At 42.9% G+C, this 18,733-nt stretch overlaps 1 protein-coding gene across 1 annotated transcript in view; it reads left to right on the top strand.

Annotated features, from left to right (window-relative positions):
- The first annotated feature begins 8,784 nt into the window (after positions 1-8,784).
- Positions 8,785-18,733, top strand: part of SPOCK2 (SPARC (osteonectin), cwcv and kazal like domains proteoglycan 2) — a 182,080-nt gene continuing 172,131 nt past the window's right edge. The window contains exon 1 of the mRNA XM_056530476.1: positions 8,785-9,080. Coding sequence (XP_056386451.1) covers positions 8,913-9,080 — 168 coding nt within the window. The 5' untranslated portion in view covers positions 8,785-8,912. The remainder of the gene's footprint in view (positions 9,081-18,733) is intronic.

Here is an 18,733-nt window from a genome sequence, read left to right on the forward strand (position 1 = left end):
TCCAAAAATTGAAGGACAAGGGCCTGAGGCATCAGGGAGGCAATTATTTCCTGAAAGATACAGAATGAGTCAGGAGCAGTCATTTGCAGTACCAAAGAGGGTTTCATAACCAACCCCTTACATTTTAAGATCAATGTTGAAATTTGCATTGAGCATGTATTAAGCTACTGCTAAACATCCAAAAATTGAAGGCCTGAGGCATCAGGGAGGCAATTATTTCCTGATAGACACAGAATGAGTCAGGAGCAGTCATTCGCAGTACCCAAGAGGGATTCATAACCAACCCCTTACATTTAAAGATCAATGTCGAAATTTGCATTAAGCATGTATTTACCTACTGCTAAACATCCAAAAATTGAAGGCCCAAGGCCTGAGGCATCAGGGAGGCAAGTAGTTCCTCAAAGACACAGAATGAGTCAGGTGCAGTCATTCACAGTACCCAAGAGGGTTTCATAACCAACCCCTTACATTTAAAGATCAATGTTGAAATTTGCATTAAGCATGTATTTAGCTACTGCTAAACATCCAAAAATTGAAGGCCCAAGGCCTGAGGCATCAGGGAGGCAATTATTTCCTGATAGACACAGAATGAGTCAGGAGCAGGCATTCGCAGTACCCAAGAGGGATTCATAACCAACCCCTTACATTTAAAGATCAATGTTGAAATTTGCATTAAGCATGTATTTAGCTACTGCTAAACATCCAAAAATTGAAGGCCCAAGGCCTGAGGCATCAGGGAGGCAATTATTTCCTGATAGACACAGAATGAGTCAGGAGGAGGCATTCGCAGTACCCAAGAGGGATTCATAACCAACCCCTTACATTTAAAGATCAATGTTGAAATTTGCATTAAGCATGTATTTAGCTACTGCTAAACATCCAAAAATTGAAGGCCCAAGGCCTGAGGCATCAGGGAGGCAGTTATTTCCTGATAGACACAGAATGAGTCAGGAGCAGGCATTCGCAGTACCCAAGAGGGATTCATAACCAACCCCTTACATTTAAAGATCAATGTTGAAATTTGCATTAAGCATGTATTTAGCTACTGCTAAACATCCAAAAATTTAAGGCCCAAGGCCTGAGGGCAGGGAGGCAAGTAGTTCCTGAAAGACACAGAATGAGTCAGGGGCAGTCAGGAGCAGTACCCAAGAGGGTTTCATAATCAACCCCTTACATTTAAAGATGAATGTTGAAATTTTCATTAAGCATGTATTTAGCTACTGCTAAACATCCAAAAATTTAAGGCCCAAGGCCTGAGGGCAGGGAGGCAAGTAGTTCCTGAAAGACACAGAATGATTCAGGAGCAGGCATTCGCAGTACCCAAGAGGGTTTCATAACCCCTTACATTTGCATCAAGCATATATTTAGCTATTGCTAAACATCCAAAAATGAAAGGCCCAAGGCCAGAAGTATCAGTGAGGCAAGTAGTTCCTGAAAGACACAGGATGAGCCAGGAGCAGGCAATCGCAGTACCAAAGAGGGTTTCATAACCCTAATTGATAACCCAAGAGGGTTTCATAACCAACCATAATTGGGAAATGTTGGTGTAGCAGCATGGTCAATCTATTCTGAGGCATCTGGCATTGGTGGCTGGAAATCCTGGCTGATCCATCCCTGATTCATCTTGACAAACGTCAGTCTCTCCACATTTTTAGTGGACAGACGAGTTCGCCTTGGGGTGACTATGGCCGCGGCCGCACTAAACACCCACTTTGATGGCACACTACTGGCCGGGCAGGACAGCTTTTCCAGGGCAAACTCTGCTAGTTGTGGCCATAAATCAAGTTTGGCTGTCCAGAAGTCCAGCGTATCTTCAAGGTGTTTTGGCATGGCATGTCAAGGTATGCCACCACCTGCTGGCTCAGGTCCTGCTCCATGTCTACCTGCTGCTGATGAGTTGCTTCACTATGCAGGTGAAGAAAGCTGCTCATCAGCAACTGTAGACTCAGGCTGCTGCTGATTGAGCTGGTACTGCTCCTGCCACCCCTCCCCTCTACAGCAGCCATGGCAGTGGAAGGTGAGCGCAGAGGGCCCCCCGAGTCAGACCTGCGAGTGGATGGACCATGTGGCCGATAGGCATCAGCCAACTGACTACGTAGAATCTCTCTATAGTAGGTCAGTTTGTCCTCCCTCTCAATGGGTGTAAAAAAGGCCCCCATTTTGGGACGGTAGTGAGGGTCTAATAAGGGGGAGATCCAGAAGTCATCCTGCTGACGAATTTTGACAATTCGGGGGTCACTACGCAACCAACTGAGCATGCATCGTGCAATTTGCGCCAGTGACTCGGAGGGACTACCTGCCTCCATCTCCACTGCATACTGACACGGTGTGTCTGGGTCCTCTGTCTCAACTTCCTCATAACCCTCCAGCTCCTCTGGCTGCTCCTGCTCCTCCTCTCCTGTCCGATGACTAGAAACACCGGCCATCTCATCCAACCTAAACTGTGCTCAGCTCTGCCCCTCATCCTCCTCCTCCTCCAGTTCAGCCCCCACAGGGCTCATGTAGCCTTGAGATGTAGGCGCAACGTCTCCATTGCCGTGACCAGCCATGGTTTCAATCATTTGTTGTAGGAAATGTAGGAGTGGAATTACGTTGTTCATGGTGTAATAAAGGCAACTCACAAATAATGTGGCTTCCTCAAAGGGCCTCAGCAAACGGCAGGTGTCACGTATGAGCTGCCACTGGTTCACATTGAAGTTACACAGGGGAGTACTCCTATCTGCTTGGATCATAAAGAAATCGGTGATGGCTTTTCTTTGTTCGTATAGTCTGTCCAACATATGGAGGGTGGAATTCAAATGTGTGGCAACGTCACAAATAAGACTATGTTGTGGGATACCGTTCTGACGCTGCAGCTCAAGGAAGGTGTGCTTGGCGGTGTACGAGTGGCTGAAGTGCACGCACAGTTTCCTTGGCATTTTCAGGATGTTTTGCAAATGGGGTGAAGACTTGAGGAAGTGCTTGACAACCAGATTCAATACGTGTGCCATGCAGGGCGCATGTTTCACACTTCCTTTTCGCAGCGCGGACACTATGTTCTTCCCGTTGTCGATCACCATGGTTCCCATTTCCAGATTTCGTGGAGTAACCCATACTCGGATTTCTTTACGAATGAACTTTAGCAGTTCCTCCCCTGTGTGACTCCGTTCGCCAAGGCAAACCATGTGAAGAACAGCTTGACACCGCCGTGCCCTACACACATGGTACAATGAGGGGCCACCGAGATTTGGACGTGCAGTGGAGGCCGAGGACACGGTGGAGGATGAGGAGGCGGCGTCGCACACTGTAACAGGACCAACTGCCTGGGAGCAAGAGCGTGGAGGAGGAAGTGGTGTGACCTGTCCAACTTGCTGTTTTGGCTGTGCAAGAACCACATTTATCCTGTGGGCCGTAAAAGACAAGTATTGTCCCTGCCCGTAGTTACAGCTCCACACGTCGGCGCTGCCGTGCACTTTTGAACACACAGACAGGCTCAAGGACTGGCCCACCTCCTCTTGTACAAACTTATGCAGGGCTGGTACTGCCTTCTTCGCAAAGAAATGACGGCTTGGGACTCTCCACCTCGGCTCGGCACAAGCCATCTATTCTTTGAAAGGTGCAGAGTCCACCACTTGAAAAGGGAGGGACTGCAACATCAGCAACTTGGACAGGAGCACATTCAACTTCTGCGCCGTTGGATGAGTGGGCGCATACTGTTGTCTCTTGGACATGGCTTCGCCGATGGATTGTTGGCGGAATGGCTGACTAAAAGCGGGAGAAACAGGAGTGACAGAAGGAGGGTTGGACACACAGCTCCCTTCGAGTGAGGTGCTGGAGCCTTGGCTGGATGAAGGAGGGAGCGGATGGCCACTGGGTGATGCAGCAGGCTGGACCACTACATCGGAGCCACGGTTCTCCCAGGCCGCTTTATGGTGGCGAAGCATGTGTTGACACAGGGCCGTGGTGCCGACATTGAGACCCTGGCCACGCTTCACCTTCTGCCGACAGATCTTGCATCTGGCTACGTGAACCTCCTCCGGATGCCTTACGAAAAACTTCCACACCGCCGAGTAGCTGATTTTCCCACCCTCAGTCCACACTAATTGACTGCTACTGGCACCGTCTCCAGGAACCCCTGTTCCACTACCTCCCGGAAAGGTAGGCTGCCGCGAAGCAGGTGGTCTCCCCCGGGCACGTTTGGCTCCTGAATTTCAACTACTGCCACCACGCTGACTGCCAACCGTGCTACCGCCTTGCTGTCTCAAGGGCAACCTGCAACTCTCTTCTCCTGATGATGATGAAGCCCCTTCTGCACCCGGCTCCCAATTGCGATCGGCTTCATCATCATCAACAGTTGTGTGCACGTCACTGATGTCCTCCTCAGGTTCCCCAACAGTGTCTGCTTCAGGATCCTGAACACTTGCAACACCGCCTCCCACGTCACTCTCCGCATCACTACTTAGCCGCCAATGAAGCAAGCGGCGCATGTCTCCTCCCCTTCTTGGCTGTCCAGTAGCTACTGACTGTCCTCTATAGGATCGTCCTCAGTAAATAGTGGAGCTGAACCCAAAGCATAAGATACTTCTTTAGGAGAGGGAACAGCATTGGACAAAGGCAATGGGAGGACACGGACTGCTCCCGGGCCATGTCAACTGAGGGTTGTGTCTGAGGAACCCACCGAATGTTGACTGGGGGTGTCAGATGTCACTTGTGATGATGTGGATGAGCGTGTTAACCAATCGACGACGGCAGATGGGTTGCTGGTGGAGACACGACCGCTTGTTGATAACGGGAGCTCAGGCCTCTGGCTGCGACTCCTGCTGCCACTCGCCCCAAGTCTGCTGCCAACTCTGCCTGAAGTATTTAGACCTCTGCCCCTCCTCTGTGCACGTCCTGGCACTCTTTAAACAGTATTTGTCTAGAACGGCAGCAGGTGATTACTTACGGCTGTCCTTTCACAGTATGTAGGCCCTTGACAGATTAACAGGTACTAGATGGTACAATACTTGGATGTACCTATGCGGTATGCACTGATGAGGGAAGTAATATGCCTAACTATTAGCAGAAAAAACTCTGTATTTTTGTAAAACACCAGCCGGTGGATACTATTGTTTGGACTCTGACGGTATGGAGCACCTTGACAGATTAACAGGTAGTAAATGGTACAATACTTAGATGTACATATGCGGTATGCACTGATGAGGGCAGTAATATGCCTAACTATTAGCAGAAAAAAATCTGTATTTTTGTAAAACACCAGCCGGTGGATACTATTGTTTGGACTTTGACGGTTTGGAGCACCTTGACAGATTAACAGGTAGTAAATGGTACAATACTTGGATGTACGTATGCGGTATACACTGATGAGGGCAGTAATATGCCTAACTATTAGCAGAAAAAAATCTGTATTTTTGTAAAACACCAGCCGGTGGATACTATTGTTTGGACTTTGACGATATGGAGCACCTTGACAGATTAACAGGTACTAAATGGTACAATACTTGGATGTACCTATGCGGTATGCACTGATGAGGGCAGTAATATGCGTAAATATACGCAGAATAAACTCTGTATTTATGTAAAACACCAGCCGGTGAATACTATTGTTTGGACTTTGACGGTTTGGAGCACCTTGACAAATTAACAGATAGTAAATGGTACAATACTTGGATGTACCTATGCGGTATGCACTGATGAGGGCAGGAATATGCCTAACTATGCTCAGAAAAAAATCTGTATTTTTGTAAAACACCAGCTGGTGGATACTATTGTTTGGACTTTGACAGTATGGAGCACCTTGACAGCTTAACAGATAGTAAATGGTACAATACTTGGATGTATGTATGTGGTATGCACTGATGAAGGCAGTAATATGCGTAACTATACTCAGAAAAAAAAAAAAAAAACAGTCGGTGAATACTACTGTTTGGACTTGCACAGTATGTAGCCCCTTGACAGATTAACAGGTACAAAATGGTACAAAAGCACTACAGTCCACTGAACAATCATGTATTTCTGAACAGCAGCAGGACCCAACAGTGCAGCACCACAAAAAAAAAAATCCAGAGATTAAACCCTAAATTGCTACACAGATTTGTGGAGCAAAAAAAATAAACTCAATTGGGCTGAAAAATGAGGAGATAAGATGCTTCAGAAAGTTCAGGCAGCTTGGAGATCTGTATGAGGCAGCTTACAACTATCTGCCCCTCTCTGCTGCAATGCTCAATAACGTGAATAGGAGGTTTAGCAATCAATGATCCTTCTCAGTGTAACAGTACAGCACTCTGCACTCCTGCCTTTCCCTAATGCTGATGTGACTAGCAGTTGCAGTGTAACGCTGTGGTATGAGCTATTCACACACACACACACACAGTCCCGTCCTCTCCATCTGAGTGCATAGATGAAATGAAGAGAGGCAAGATGGCCGCCGATTATATAGGGGCTGTGACATCACAGGGGTCAGTGAACACTGATAGGCTGCATCTCACATGTGATTCAGGGTCAGCCCGTCTACCTTCATTCCCGCCACTGTTTCCCGCCCTCACATGTGCATCCGCCATCTTAGGTCTCCAATAGCCTGGAACACTGTAAAATGGAGTTTAATGAAGCGATTCGCACGATCGAATCGCGGCAATATTTGTATTCGTAGCGAATCGAATTTTTCATGAAATACGTAATGAATTCGGATTCGTCAACTTCGATTCGCTCATCTCTATTCCCTACTAACCTTCCAAATGTATATATTAGCATGAAGTGAAGGGTATATGAAGAGAGCATGACTGCAGGATCAGACTACACAGTTTGTAGCCTGTATCCATGGAGACACATATGTCAATATAAGAGGTGTACGCACAAAGCTACGAGAAATATTCAATAATCCTTGTAGAAACAAAAAAGATCCCCTGGTCCATCTAGTTTTCCCTTTTATTATTATAATAATATTATTTATAATAATAATAAATTTGCTCCACTTTGTATGTTAAATACACAGGATATAAATAAATAAAAATAAATAAATAATTATTAGCCTTTACTAACAACTTTTAGGGGAACAATGCTACTTTTGATTACTAGAGCTTAAAAAAGAACAAAAAAACAGAGAAGAGGGCGGCAACTCGTGTAATCCTGAGGGTAAGAGGTATATCCCCCCTCCAAAGATTAGTCTCTCACCTTATAAGACACTTGGGTTCATGCATATCTCCCCTGAGCAGGGGTATAGTGAAGATCTTGGATTGCAGGCCAGCAGTCAAATAGACGGAATCCTGTAGGTTGGAGCCATAACAAAATGTTTTTATTTTATTTTTAACTTTTTTTGTTTAACGGGGTACTCCGTCCCTAAAACATCTTATCCCCTATCCAAAGAATAGGGGATAAGATGTCTGACCGTGGGGCACCCCCTCCTATAGACTTCCTATCACGCCCCCTCCGATAGACTTGCATAGCGGGGGTGGGGTGTGACGTCACACGGGGCAGAGTCGTGGTGTCACGATACTCCGGCCCCGTGGTCAGCACCCGGCAGTTTGTGAGCTGGCAGCGCGGTGTGCAGCTCAAAGAGGCGGGACCCCCGCGGTCAGACATCTTATCTTAGGGCCGGAGTACCCCTTTAAAACTTTTCACTATTTAATCCTGCAAGCGACACACTAATGTAGATGCTTTTATTCCTGCAAATGACAAAGGGGGATTTCACCCCCGAAATGGGTCTTGCCTTTTTATCTGTTCCTTTTATTTTAGTTTTTTGTTTTTATGCTGCATCCCTATAAATAAATAGACAATTTAATATGTTACTACTGCTCATATTGTATTTTCTTGTGGTAGCACCTTTTGTTCCATTTATTCGGCATCACTTTTGATCACTAGTAAAATAAAAGGGGGTAGGGGAGATCTTTCATGTGCACAACTGGGAATATTGGGTGTAATAATATGGTATTTGATAGCTAGCAAATTTTGTTTTTGTGCCCTGATCCCCACAATGTAGATTTTTTTTTCCCTCTTGGGAAATTGTTGTGTACAGTGTTTTAAAAAAGGGCAAAAATATTTTTGCATAAAATATGACCTGGCATAGTTTATACACACTCCACACTTAGGTAAAGGAGTGAATTTTGAGCAAAAACCGCATGTGCAACAACAGTGGAAAAAAATAAACCCTCCCCCCCAAAAAAAATAAATAAATAAATAAATAAACCTGATACATCTCCTCCTCCATGCATAAGGTGCTGCTTGCAATACCTTTGCTTTGATCTAATATACATGAATATACTATTTATACTATAAATTAAAACATCTTACTTAAAAAATAATTCTGTTTACAAAAATAAAAGAATCCATACTGTTTGTCTTGTCTGAAATAGTTCAATGACATTTATCACGTGAGATAATAGTAATAACAATTATCATGATATAAAATAGCGTCTGATTTCTTTCCAATATCTGGGAATGGTTGATTTCTCCCATTGATTTGCACATACTGTAGATCACATTGGCCAATGATCTGTGTGATTGTGGAATAGTCTGGATCCATGTCATTAGATGTGGGATAACACTGATGAATTGCAGATACTGTACATCAGCTATGAGGATGCACCTGCTATGTGTACATGGTGCAGAAGAGACATAGTGTGGTGTATGTAGATACAATGTAGTGATGATCTATAGCTGGTGTTAATACAACAATGTCACAGAGCAGCCTAGTCTCCATCCTGTCACATTAGAGCAGGTGTAGAGGCAGCAACCCCCCCCCCCCCTCCTCCCATCCCCCCTCCTTGCTGTGATGCTGCTGTGGCGCAGGCTCTGTGCTCCCCCTCCATCCTGTACAGTTCCTCTCTAGACTGTGCACTGCTGTCTGCTCTGGGGCTCTCTCCAAGGCAGCTCAAGTCTCCAAGCACATCTCCTGCATCATCAAGCCAGGACCAAGGATCTGCCTGCAGCCTGCCAGGATGAGGAACCCCTGCCTCCTCCTGCTCCCCCTGCTCCTGCCCTTAGTCTGCACTTTGGGAGAAGGCAAGGAGCTGGAGAACACCGGCAATTTCATGGAAGATGAGCAATGGCTGTCTTCCATCAACCAGTATAGTGGCAAGATCAAGCACTGGAACCGCTTCAGAGATGTGAGTCCTGGGAAAGGGGATGGGACAGGTGATGATGGAAATAGCAGGAATGATGGAGAGGACAGGGATGCAGGCGATGATGTGCTACCTATAGCCAAAGACATGAGAGTACCAGAATCAACATGGTACACTACTGAGAGCCAACCACTGCATTGGTTGGATGTGGCCGCAATAGTATTGTAGAGGGGTGAATGTCAGTGTACTGTGCAAGTTGTCTTAGGTACATAAGAACTGAATGACTAATGTAAGAAATGCTGATGTAGACTGAAGAAAACAGGCTAACTGGATAAGGAAAGGGTGTAGGGGTTAACTCTGGGGGTGTAAGGCTAGGCATTACCGTATTGTAGGGGAATTGTTATATCTTATAAGATCTAGTTGCACTGTTTTGGGGGCATTTGAATAGTTTGTAGTAGTAGGAGTACATATATTGAGGGCCTGTATGGTGCTGGAGCTGGATGTATCCATTAAATGGTTCGAGAATAGTAAAGGTTGAGCAAATAAATAATGCATAATAGAGGAGACTGTGGTGCAAGGCTGTGCTGGTGGGGTGTGGGGACTGGAGAGAGTCTGGAGCGGAACCCCTGCTAGGGTTGATGCTGTTTATACAGTGCAAGGAGCTTGTGTCTACCAAAGTGCCACAATAATAACTGTTTTATTTGCTACAGATATGTAAAGATGATTCATGTAAGCAAATATACATAGTAGATAAGAACCTGACTGATGGGATTGTGCTAAAGCGGATGCATTCATACTGTAAAGTTCATATCAACCAATGAATACCAACATCACATAGTATCGTTTGTTTTTCTAATGTTTAATTTTGAACTGTAAATATTATTTGTTACTATGTAAGAGCTGTAATAAATAAGAATATGCAGGACATGATCCCAAATGGAAGAGAAAGGAATTTGGTACAAGAACTATAAAAGGATCATATTTGTAGTGAATACATCAAGCTGTGGGGTAGTATAGATGGGTGTTGTCAACATAAACATGGCAGGTGTAAGATAAGTGCCTTAGTAGCTTTAGATCAGTGGTCCCCAAACTGTGGCCCTCCAGATGTTGCACAACTACAATTTCCAGCATGCCTGGACAGCCGTTTGCTGTCCAGGCATGCTGGGAATTGTAGTTTTGCAACATCTGGAGGGCCACAGTTTGGAGACCACTGCTTTAGATAAAGGAGTGAGGTGGTATAGAGTGGGATGGCGCTCATGAAGAGGAAGTGCAATGTTGTTACTTGCTTTGTATTGCTGGAGGATATGTAGTATTATGAGCGCAAGAGTAATATGGTTCTGCTGAGGTGATGACCTGCAATAACTTTTCATCAGTCAGAAGGAGGAAGTATTACGTTCAGGGTAATGAAAGTAATAGTCACTTACCCATGTCATAATTAACATTATATTGAAAAAAGAGGGCATCGGGCTTGGTTTACTAGGAACACTAGATTTAAAGGCATTTTTTTAAGCTATGAATTAAAATACAAACTGTAATTCTCTGTTATGATCCACAGCAGGCAGAGTGAGGCAGGCTGTTAATGTTCCCCTAAAGGACCTCTATTCGGGTACATTCACACAGGCGGATTTTTTTGCGGGTTTCCCGCTGCGTATTTGAAAGTGGACGGGCTCTTCTCGGCTACCCACAGCAGATTTTCCACAGCGGAATTTCCGCTGCAAAAAATCCGCCATGGTCCCTACTGACTTCAATGGGGCTTGCGGTGGATTTTGCGGCGGATTGAAAATCTGCTGTGGACAGCCGAGAAGAGCCCGCCCACTTTCAAATACGCAGCGGGAAACCCGCAAAAAAAATCCGCCCGTGTGAACGTACCCTTAGGCAGACTAGAAAAATCTCTGCTTCATGATCAGTACTTTTTCTCACGTATCTAAAGTCTTAAGAACCTCAAGACGAATCTACATTGGACAGTAGTATATGAATATCATCAGCTATATCTACATGCCGCACTTTATACTTTGGGGTTGATGGTCTGTTCTTGCTTTATTGCCAGCACTGTAAGGATAATTCATTAATTCAAAGAGTGATATGATAGTGAGATAATGAATTTGCACTGTGACACTGGATGTGGAGACATTAGGACCCCTATATGTGAGCTGCACAACACAGAGAATAATTAAAGGCTATTGGAGGCAATCAGGGTATCAGAAAAGTGCTATTTTGGATTATTAGGCATAATATAATGTACCACTTCAGCTAACATGACTGGCCTATAGGCCAGTCATGTTAGCTGAAGTGGTACATTGTATTATGCCTAATAATCCACAATAGCACTTTGTTGGTACCCCGATTGCCTCCAACAGCCTTTAATTATTCTCTGATTCCAAAAAGAGATCAATTTGCGTGTAGTCTACTGCCTCAATATCCAAGTGCATAGATATATTCACATATACCGCCATATAATTAGCGTTATTATAGAACAACATATGCATATCTGAATGGATAATGAAACGACTAAGACTGGCCGCCTCGCAACGTTGAATAAGAATGCTTTACAGAACGGTGCTGACCTCCTTCTATGTAGAGGGGTTAATGAGTAAAACCAACACTCCATTCAGTAAACAGCACTAATGAGAGAACAGGAAAAGAAGCAGATTTGTTAGTAGAGGAATCCGAAAGAGGTCAAACAGTAGGTTGAATGTGAAGCTATTCCCCTGCCTATGCCTCCTGGAGACCTCTACAAGAATAGACAAAATGCTGTGCCTCTACCCCTTTGTCCAGTGTGTCACCTAGATCTGCGTCTTCATCATGTAGGATGAAATGTATCACTGGAAAGTGTGGATTTCTTTGTAGATTCCGCACATAGACTTCTTATTTGCCTTATTGACAGCCTTTCTGAATGTATAATGCTCTCATCTCTCAGGAGACGTTTGATTTCGGTCTAAACAGCTGGCGTCGTATCATCACATATCATTATAATATTACATTGTTTCTCGTCATTTCCTACTTTGATGTGTGTAGATAAAAATAAATGAGATGGCTGGAAATCAGAGGTGCTGGCAGACCATGCTACCATTGGAGACCATGCTAATTCCATACTTTGGAGTAGCACAGCTTAAAGGGGATAAGATGTCTGTTCGTGGTGGGCCCGGCTGCTGAGACCCCCCCCCCGAGATCTCCCTGTAGCACCCGCATTCTATGCGGGTGCTGAATCTCCAGTTTCGGAAGCCTTCGGGTTTCCGGGACTGGGGACGTGACGTCACGCCCCCTCCCATAGACATGAATTGAGGGGGTGTGGTGTCACATCCCCAGTCCCGGAAACCCGGAGGTTTCCGAAACTGGAGATTCAGCACCCGCATAGAATGCGAGTACTGCAGGGAGATTGCAGGGGGTCTCAGCAGCGGGCCTACCCGCGATCAGACATCTTAGGATAGGGGATAAAATGTTTTTGCCCGGAATACCCCTTTAAGTTGACATGCATTCTAATATAAACTACTCATTTCTCTTATATTGTTAAATCACCATGCGATATTAGTTACTGTGAAATAGCACAACCCCAATCCCTACCGCCTATGCTTCCATACTTATTAGCTTATTGCTTTACTAGCTATTGGCTGCATCTGACTGGCCTTGTAAATAAGAGTAGTTGTATGGCCATATGAAGGAGTTTCATAAATAGGGCTGTGGGGGAGTATTGGTGTCTGCAAATGATACTCCCACACATCAGCAAAACTGGGTAGATGCTTGTTAGTGGAAAAGTCTCTGCATATTGTATGACGGATTTAGTTGTTTAAATAAGCAATAAATTGGGCCTTCTGTTTCTTCCCTCTGCAATACCAGGACTGCAGTATAGCTGATCAGCCCCTCCCTACAGTACAGCTACACAATCTACTGTATAATAAAGGAGATTGCCTTCTGCCTACTTTATTGAGCTATACAATTAAGAGAAAAGTCAATAAAGCTGAAGGAGGAGTTTCTGTATGCTGTAGTGGTTATGCAGATCTTACTTCATTACTCTTCCTTTAACTTATCAAGCATGGTAACAAAATAGTGCACTGATTCTTGGTGCAACATTTATAATAATTATCATGGCCGAACAGCATTAAATAATATTACAAAATACAGGACATAAGACAACATCCATTGATAAACTATTTATCATCACATTGCTATTAATCTAAGCTGGGGATCGTCAACGTTGCATAATATTCTTGAAATATGGATATTCTATATGCAAAATGCTAACAAATAACGCCATACACAGTATATTACCTGATACATTATTAAATGTTACTCTTATTTATCATACATTAAAATTTAAGCTCTCTGTTGTAGTAATGTTGCCAGTTCTCTTTCCGGACACTGAATGAAGCAGCTCACTCTGCCTCTAACACAGCACAGAGCATGAAGACATAGCTAGGAGACAGAGATCAAGAGTTGAATTAAATCCTACCAACCATATACAAACAAATCCTTGATAGGTATATATGACAAATATTCCAGTATCATGCAGTACAGCTGACAGCTAACTTTTTTTTTTAGATCTGCTGTGATATGATTGTTTAAAATAACAGGTTGAGAACCTACAGTTGCATTACTGGACCTATAAATTTAAAGGGGTTATCCACCATAGGGTGATTTTAGTACGTACCTGTCAGGCAGTAATGGACATGCTTAGGACGGATCTGCGCTTGTCTTGGGGCTAAATGGCTATGTTGTGAGACCATAACACTGTGGCTAGCTTATTGTGAACAGGTATTTCCTGTTTGAGTTTAATTTTTTTTGTCTAAAAATCCCATAATTCCATTTTCCTCCCTCCCACACATCAGCCACCGCACCCATTGAAACAAAAATGAGCTGCATCCATTCAAAAGACCTGTGGTTTTCAATCAGGGTGCCTACAGCTGTTGCATTAGTTGCAAATTGATCTCTCTCTCCCACCAAGCGATCGCTCCACCCATTGAAGCAGACAGGCTCTCTGTCATCAGCTAACTAGTGAGTCAGGTCTCAGCCGCATTGCAACCTGGGAAAAATCTGAGACAACAGTGATTTTGTATGCTGTTAAAAATAAATATTGGGGTGAAAATCACAAAAGAATTGTGAGAAAACAGTCAGACACAGGTATAGACACTATATTATGAACTACAATAACTTTACAGCCCCTGTAGCAAAGTCAAATAAAAAAAAATCCTGGAATACCCCTTTAAGCAATCATCTCAGCTTAGCAATAGGATGATAAAGATCAGTTTTTACATTTTTAATATATATTCATTTTTTTTAGTAAGGCTCCTTAAAAAGGTATTCTGGCTTTAAAGAAAAAATTTCATAAATTGGGCCTATAGAAAAAAGCTATACTCATGTACACCCAGTCGCCCACAGGTCCTGCTGCATCTACTGTTTCATCTGCTTCCAGTCCTTCCCTGCTCCTGTCTTCTCTCTGTTGGAGCAGAAACTTTCCACTAAGCCAATGACTGTCCGCAGTGGTGTCCAATCACCAAGAGAGGACATATGCATGTTGCATGCCTCTATGATATTTAAGCTTGGAAGGAAAACATGATTTTATAAGTTTTCAATAAGCAATTAGATAACAGAGAAGTATCATTTAGTTTATCTCCCTGGGCATGATACAGATATGATGGATTCTCTTCAAACAGGATTTCAAAACAACAGCAAAACACCTCCACATCTGTTCATAGGTAGGGCCTAGTCTTGTTGTTCACGTCTATTCACTTGGAAGCACTGCCCATTTAATGGCATGGGGTGTTTTTGATATAAAAAACAAAAAAGCAAACCCTTGTTACCTTGTTCTTAAATTAAATTGTTTGTCATTATTTTAATAGTTATGGAAACTTACTTAACTGGTCCTCACACTACTTATTCTTGTCCATTATCCATTTTTTTTGTTAGCTAGGAGATCAGTACATACCATAAATTGGTTGCACACTATAGTGTAAACGCTCTGTATGGAATAACTTCAGCAATTTGTACATACAGCGTGAAGTTGGTGGCCAGTCAATAGCTAGAAAAGAAAATGCATTATCTGGTCAATGGTATTTATATTTATAACAGTAGAGCTTTCCACTTGGTGTACAAATAATGGGTTATGGATTTACTGGCTACTCGTATGGTAATCTGTGCAGGTTGTGCATTGATTTGGATTTGGAAAAACTATTTCACCTCAAATGTAGCCCTGAGGTATATTTACTCCAGAGAAACTAAATGGTCATGTAAATGCCACATAATGGGAAATGTTGTTGAAAATCATGATGTCACATTTGCAAACCCTGAAAATATAAGTTTATTGACCAGGGCCACATTAAACATAGTCAGGCTAATCAAGTTGTAGGTTGGCTTTGCTCAACCTAGGGCAAGATTTATATTGCTACCCTATACCTCACAATTTTTTGGACAGCTAAAGAGGAACCCATATAGTTCATTGTTAGAATGTTGTCTTTCTACACGCTTTAATACTTATTGATTTACCTATTATCTTACAATTCATGTGAACATAACCCTTTTTAAGAAGCAAATTGGACCTGGTGATGGAAAAATATGCAAACTGGTGTCTAATATACAGTTAGGAATCAGACCATTTCTGGAGCAACCCGACAGATAGTTATTGGACAACTGTAGATTAATAATAAGTTTATTAATGTACATCTGTATCTTAGGTAAAAAGAGGGACTATCTACAGGATAGGCCATCAGTCACTGATTGGCAGGGGGGTGGCATTCATTGTATAGTGGTAGCGCCGAGTAACTGCAGCCTGGCTCCTATTCACTACAGTGGTCATGTGGATAGGCCATCAATCATAAAGTCTCTGAATCTGCTTTTGATGTAATCATTGTAGCTTGGGATTCAGCAGTCAAGGCTCAAGTGGACCCCCAACCTGAGTAAAGTATGTTTACAATTGCAGAGGCACATTCTAATAGGTTCTACTCAGGCTCTGTAGACCATATTAGTGATTATAGTGCATTTATATCCAGTAACTACAGGTGACTATTTCTCTGATGGGAGTTATTCACTTTCCCTGTTCCTTTCCATCCATATTATACCACTATTGTGACTTTTTGAATCCCTTAAAGGGGTACTCCGGTGCTTAGACATCTTATCCCCTATCCAAAGGATAGGGGATAAGATGCCTGATCGCGGGAGTCCCGCTGCTGGGGACGCCCATGATCATGCACGTGGCACCCCGTTTGTAATCAGTCACGCCCCCGCCCCCGTGTGATGTCACGCTCCGCCCCTCAATGCAAGCCTACGGGAGCTGTCACGCCCCCTCCCGTAGGCTTGCATTGAGGGGGGGGCCCGACATCACACGGGGGCGGGGGTGGGACGTCACACGCCGTCCACCCTGTAGTCGCCGGTAATCAATCCCGGAGCAAACACGCATTTTGGCCTCAACCCCTTTTTATTTTTGCGTTTTCGTTTTTTCCTCCTCGCCTTCTAAAAATCATAACTCTTTTATATTTTCATCCACAGACTAGTATGAGGGCCTGTTTTTTGCTCGACCAATTGTCCTTTGTAATGACATCACTCATTTTACCATAAAATGTATGGCGCAACCAAAAAAATACTATTTGTGTGGGGAAATTGATAAGAAAACCACAATTTTGCAAATTTTGGGAGGTCAATACGATTAAAATGATACCCATGAAAACATACTTTTCTGTTATTATACCGCTATAAAAAAAATCACAAACTTTTTAACCAAATTAGTGCATTTAAAATCCCTCTATTTTGCTGACCTATAACTTTTTTCATTTTTCCGTATAAGCGGCGGTATGAGGGCTAATTTTTTGTGCCGTGATCTGTAATTTATTTTGATACCACATTTGCATATATAAAACTTTGAATACATTTTTATAAATTTTTTTGGAATAAAATGTTATAAAAAGCAGCAATTTTGGCCATTTTTTTATTTACCGTTCACGCCGTTCACCGTACAGGATAATTAACATAGTATTTTAATAGTTTGGATAATTACGCATGCGGCGATACCAAACATGTTTATTAAAAACATTTTTATACACTTTTTGGGGGTAAAATGGGGAAAAACGGACAATTTAGATTTTTATTGGGGGAAGGGATTTTTCTAATTTTTTTACTTTAACTTTTTACTTTTTTTTACTTTTATTTCTACAGTTAAATAGTCCCCATAGGGGACTATTTATAACAATCATTTGATTGCTAATACTGTTCAGTGCTATGCATAGGGCATAGCACTGAACAGTGTTATTGGCGATCTTCTGCCCTGGTCTGCTCGATCTCAGACCAGAGCAGAAGATGCAGGGAGATGGACGGAGGCAGGTGAGGGGACCTCCGGCCGCCATTACAGATGATCAGATAGCTGCGGCAGCACTGCGGGCGATCCGATCATTCATTTTTCTGACCGCACTCCCACAGATGCCGTGATCTGTATTGATCACGGTATCTGAAGGGTTAATGGCAGACATCCATATGATTGCGGATGTCCACCATTACCAGTGGGTCCCTGGCTGCTATCAGCAGCCGGGAACTGCCACGCATGAGCCGAGCATCGCTCCGATGCTCGCTGTGATGTACAGGACGTAAATGCATGTCCTGGTGCGTTAAGTACCACTTCACCAGGACGTACATTTACGTCCTGCGTTGTTAAGGGGTTAAGGACCAGACCAATTTCCTTTTTGCGTTTTTGGTATTTCCTCCTCACCTTGTAAAAATCCATTACTCTTTTATATTTCCATCCACAGACCCATATGAGGACTTGTTTTTGCGTGACCAATTGTACTTTGTCACAACATCACAAATTTTTCCATATAAAGTACTGCAAATCCAAAAACTATTATTTGTTTGTAGAAATTTAAATGAAAACCAAATTTTTGCTAATTTTTAAGGGTTTTGTTTTTACACTGTACACGTTACGGTAAAAATGACATGTTTTCTTTATTCTATGAGTCAATACGATTAAAATGATAACCATGATTACATACTTTTCTAATATTGTACTGCTTTTAAAAAATCTCCTCAAACTCTTTTTTTTTTTTTACAAAGTCAGTATGTTTAAAATCGCCCTATTTTTACCACCTATAACTTTTGCATTAGGGCTCATTTTTGCACTGTGACCTGTGTTTTTTTTTTTAAAATGTCACTTTTGTGTATATGTGACTATTTGATCGCTTTTTATAAATTTTTTTTGTGAATGTCATGTTACCAAAAAGCAGCCATTTTGGATTTTTTAAATTTATTTATATTTACGCCGTTCACCGTATGGGATCATTAACATTATATTTTGATAGATTGACAATTATGCACATGGCGATACCAAATATGTTTAATAATGATATTTTTACGCTTTTTTAAGTAAATTGGGGAAAAGGGGTGATTTAAATTTTTATTAGGGAGGGGATTTTTCACTTTTTTTTTACCTTTTTTAAACTTTTATTTTTAACTCATTATGTCCCCATAGGTGACTATCTATAGCAATCATTAGATTGCTAATACTGTTAAGTGCTATGCATAGGCATAGCACTGATATGTATTATCGGCAATCTTCTGCTCTGGTCTGCTGGAAGGCAGATCAGAGCAAAAGACCACGGGAGAGCAGTCTAGGCAGGTGTGGGGACCTCCAGCCGCCAATTGGCTAATCTGATCCCTGCGGCCGTGCCCTTACGGCACCTGAGGGGTTAATGGTGGACATCAGCATGATCACTGATGTCCACCAT

Source organism: Hyla sarda, chromosome 7 (assembly GCF_029499605.1).
Source record: "Hyla sarda isolate aHylSar1 chromosome 7, aHylSar1.hap1, whole genome shotgun sequence".
Taxonomy (NCBI): domain Eukaryota; kingdom Metazoa; phylum Chordata; class Amphibia; order Anura; family Hylidae; genus Hyla; species Hyla sarda.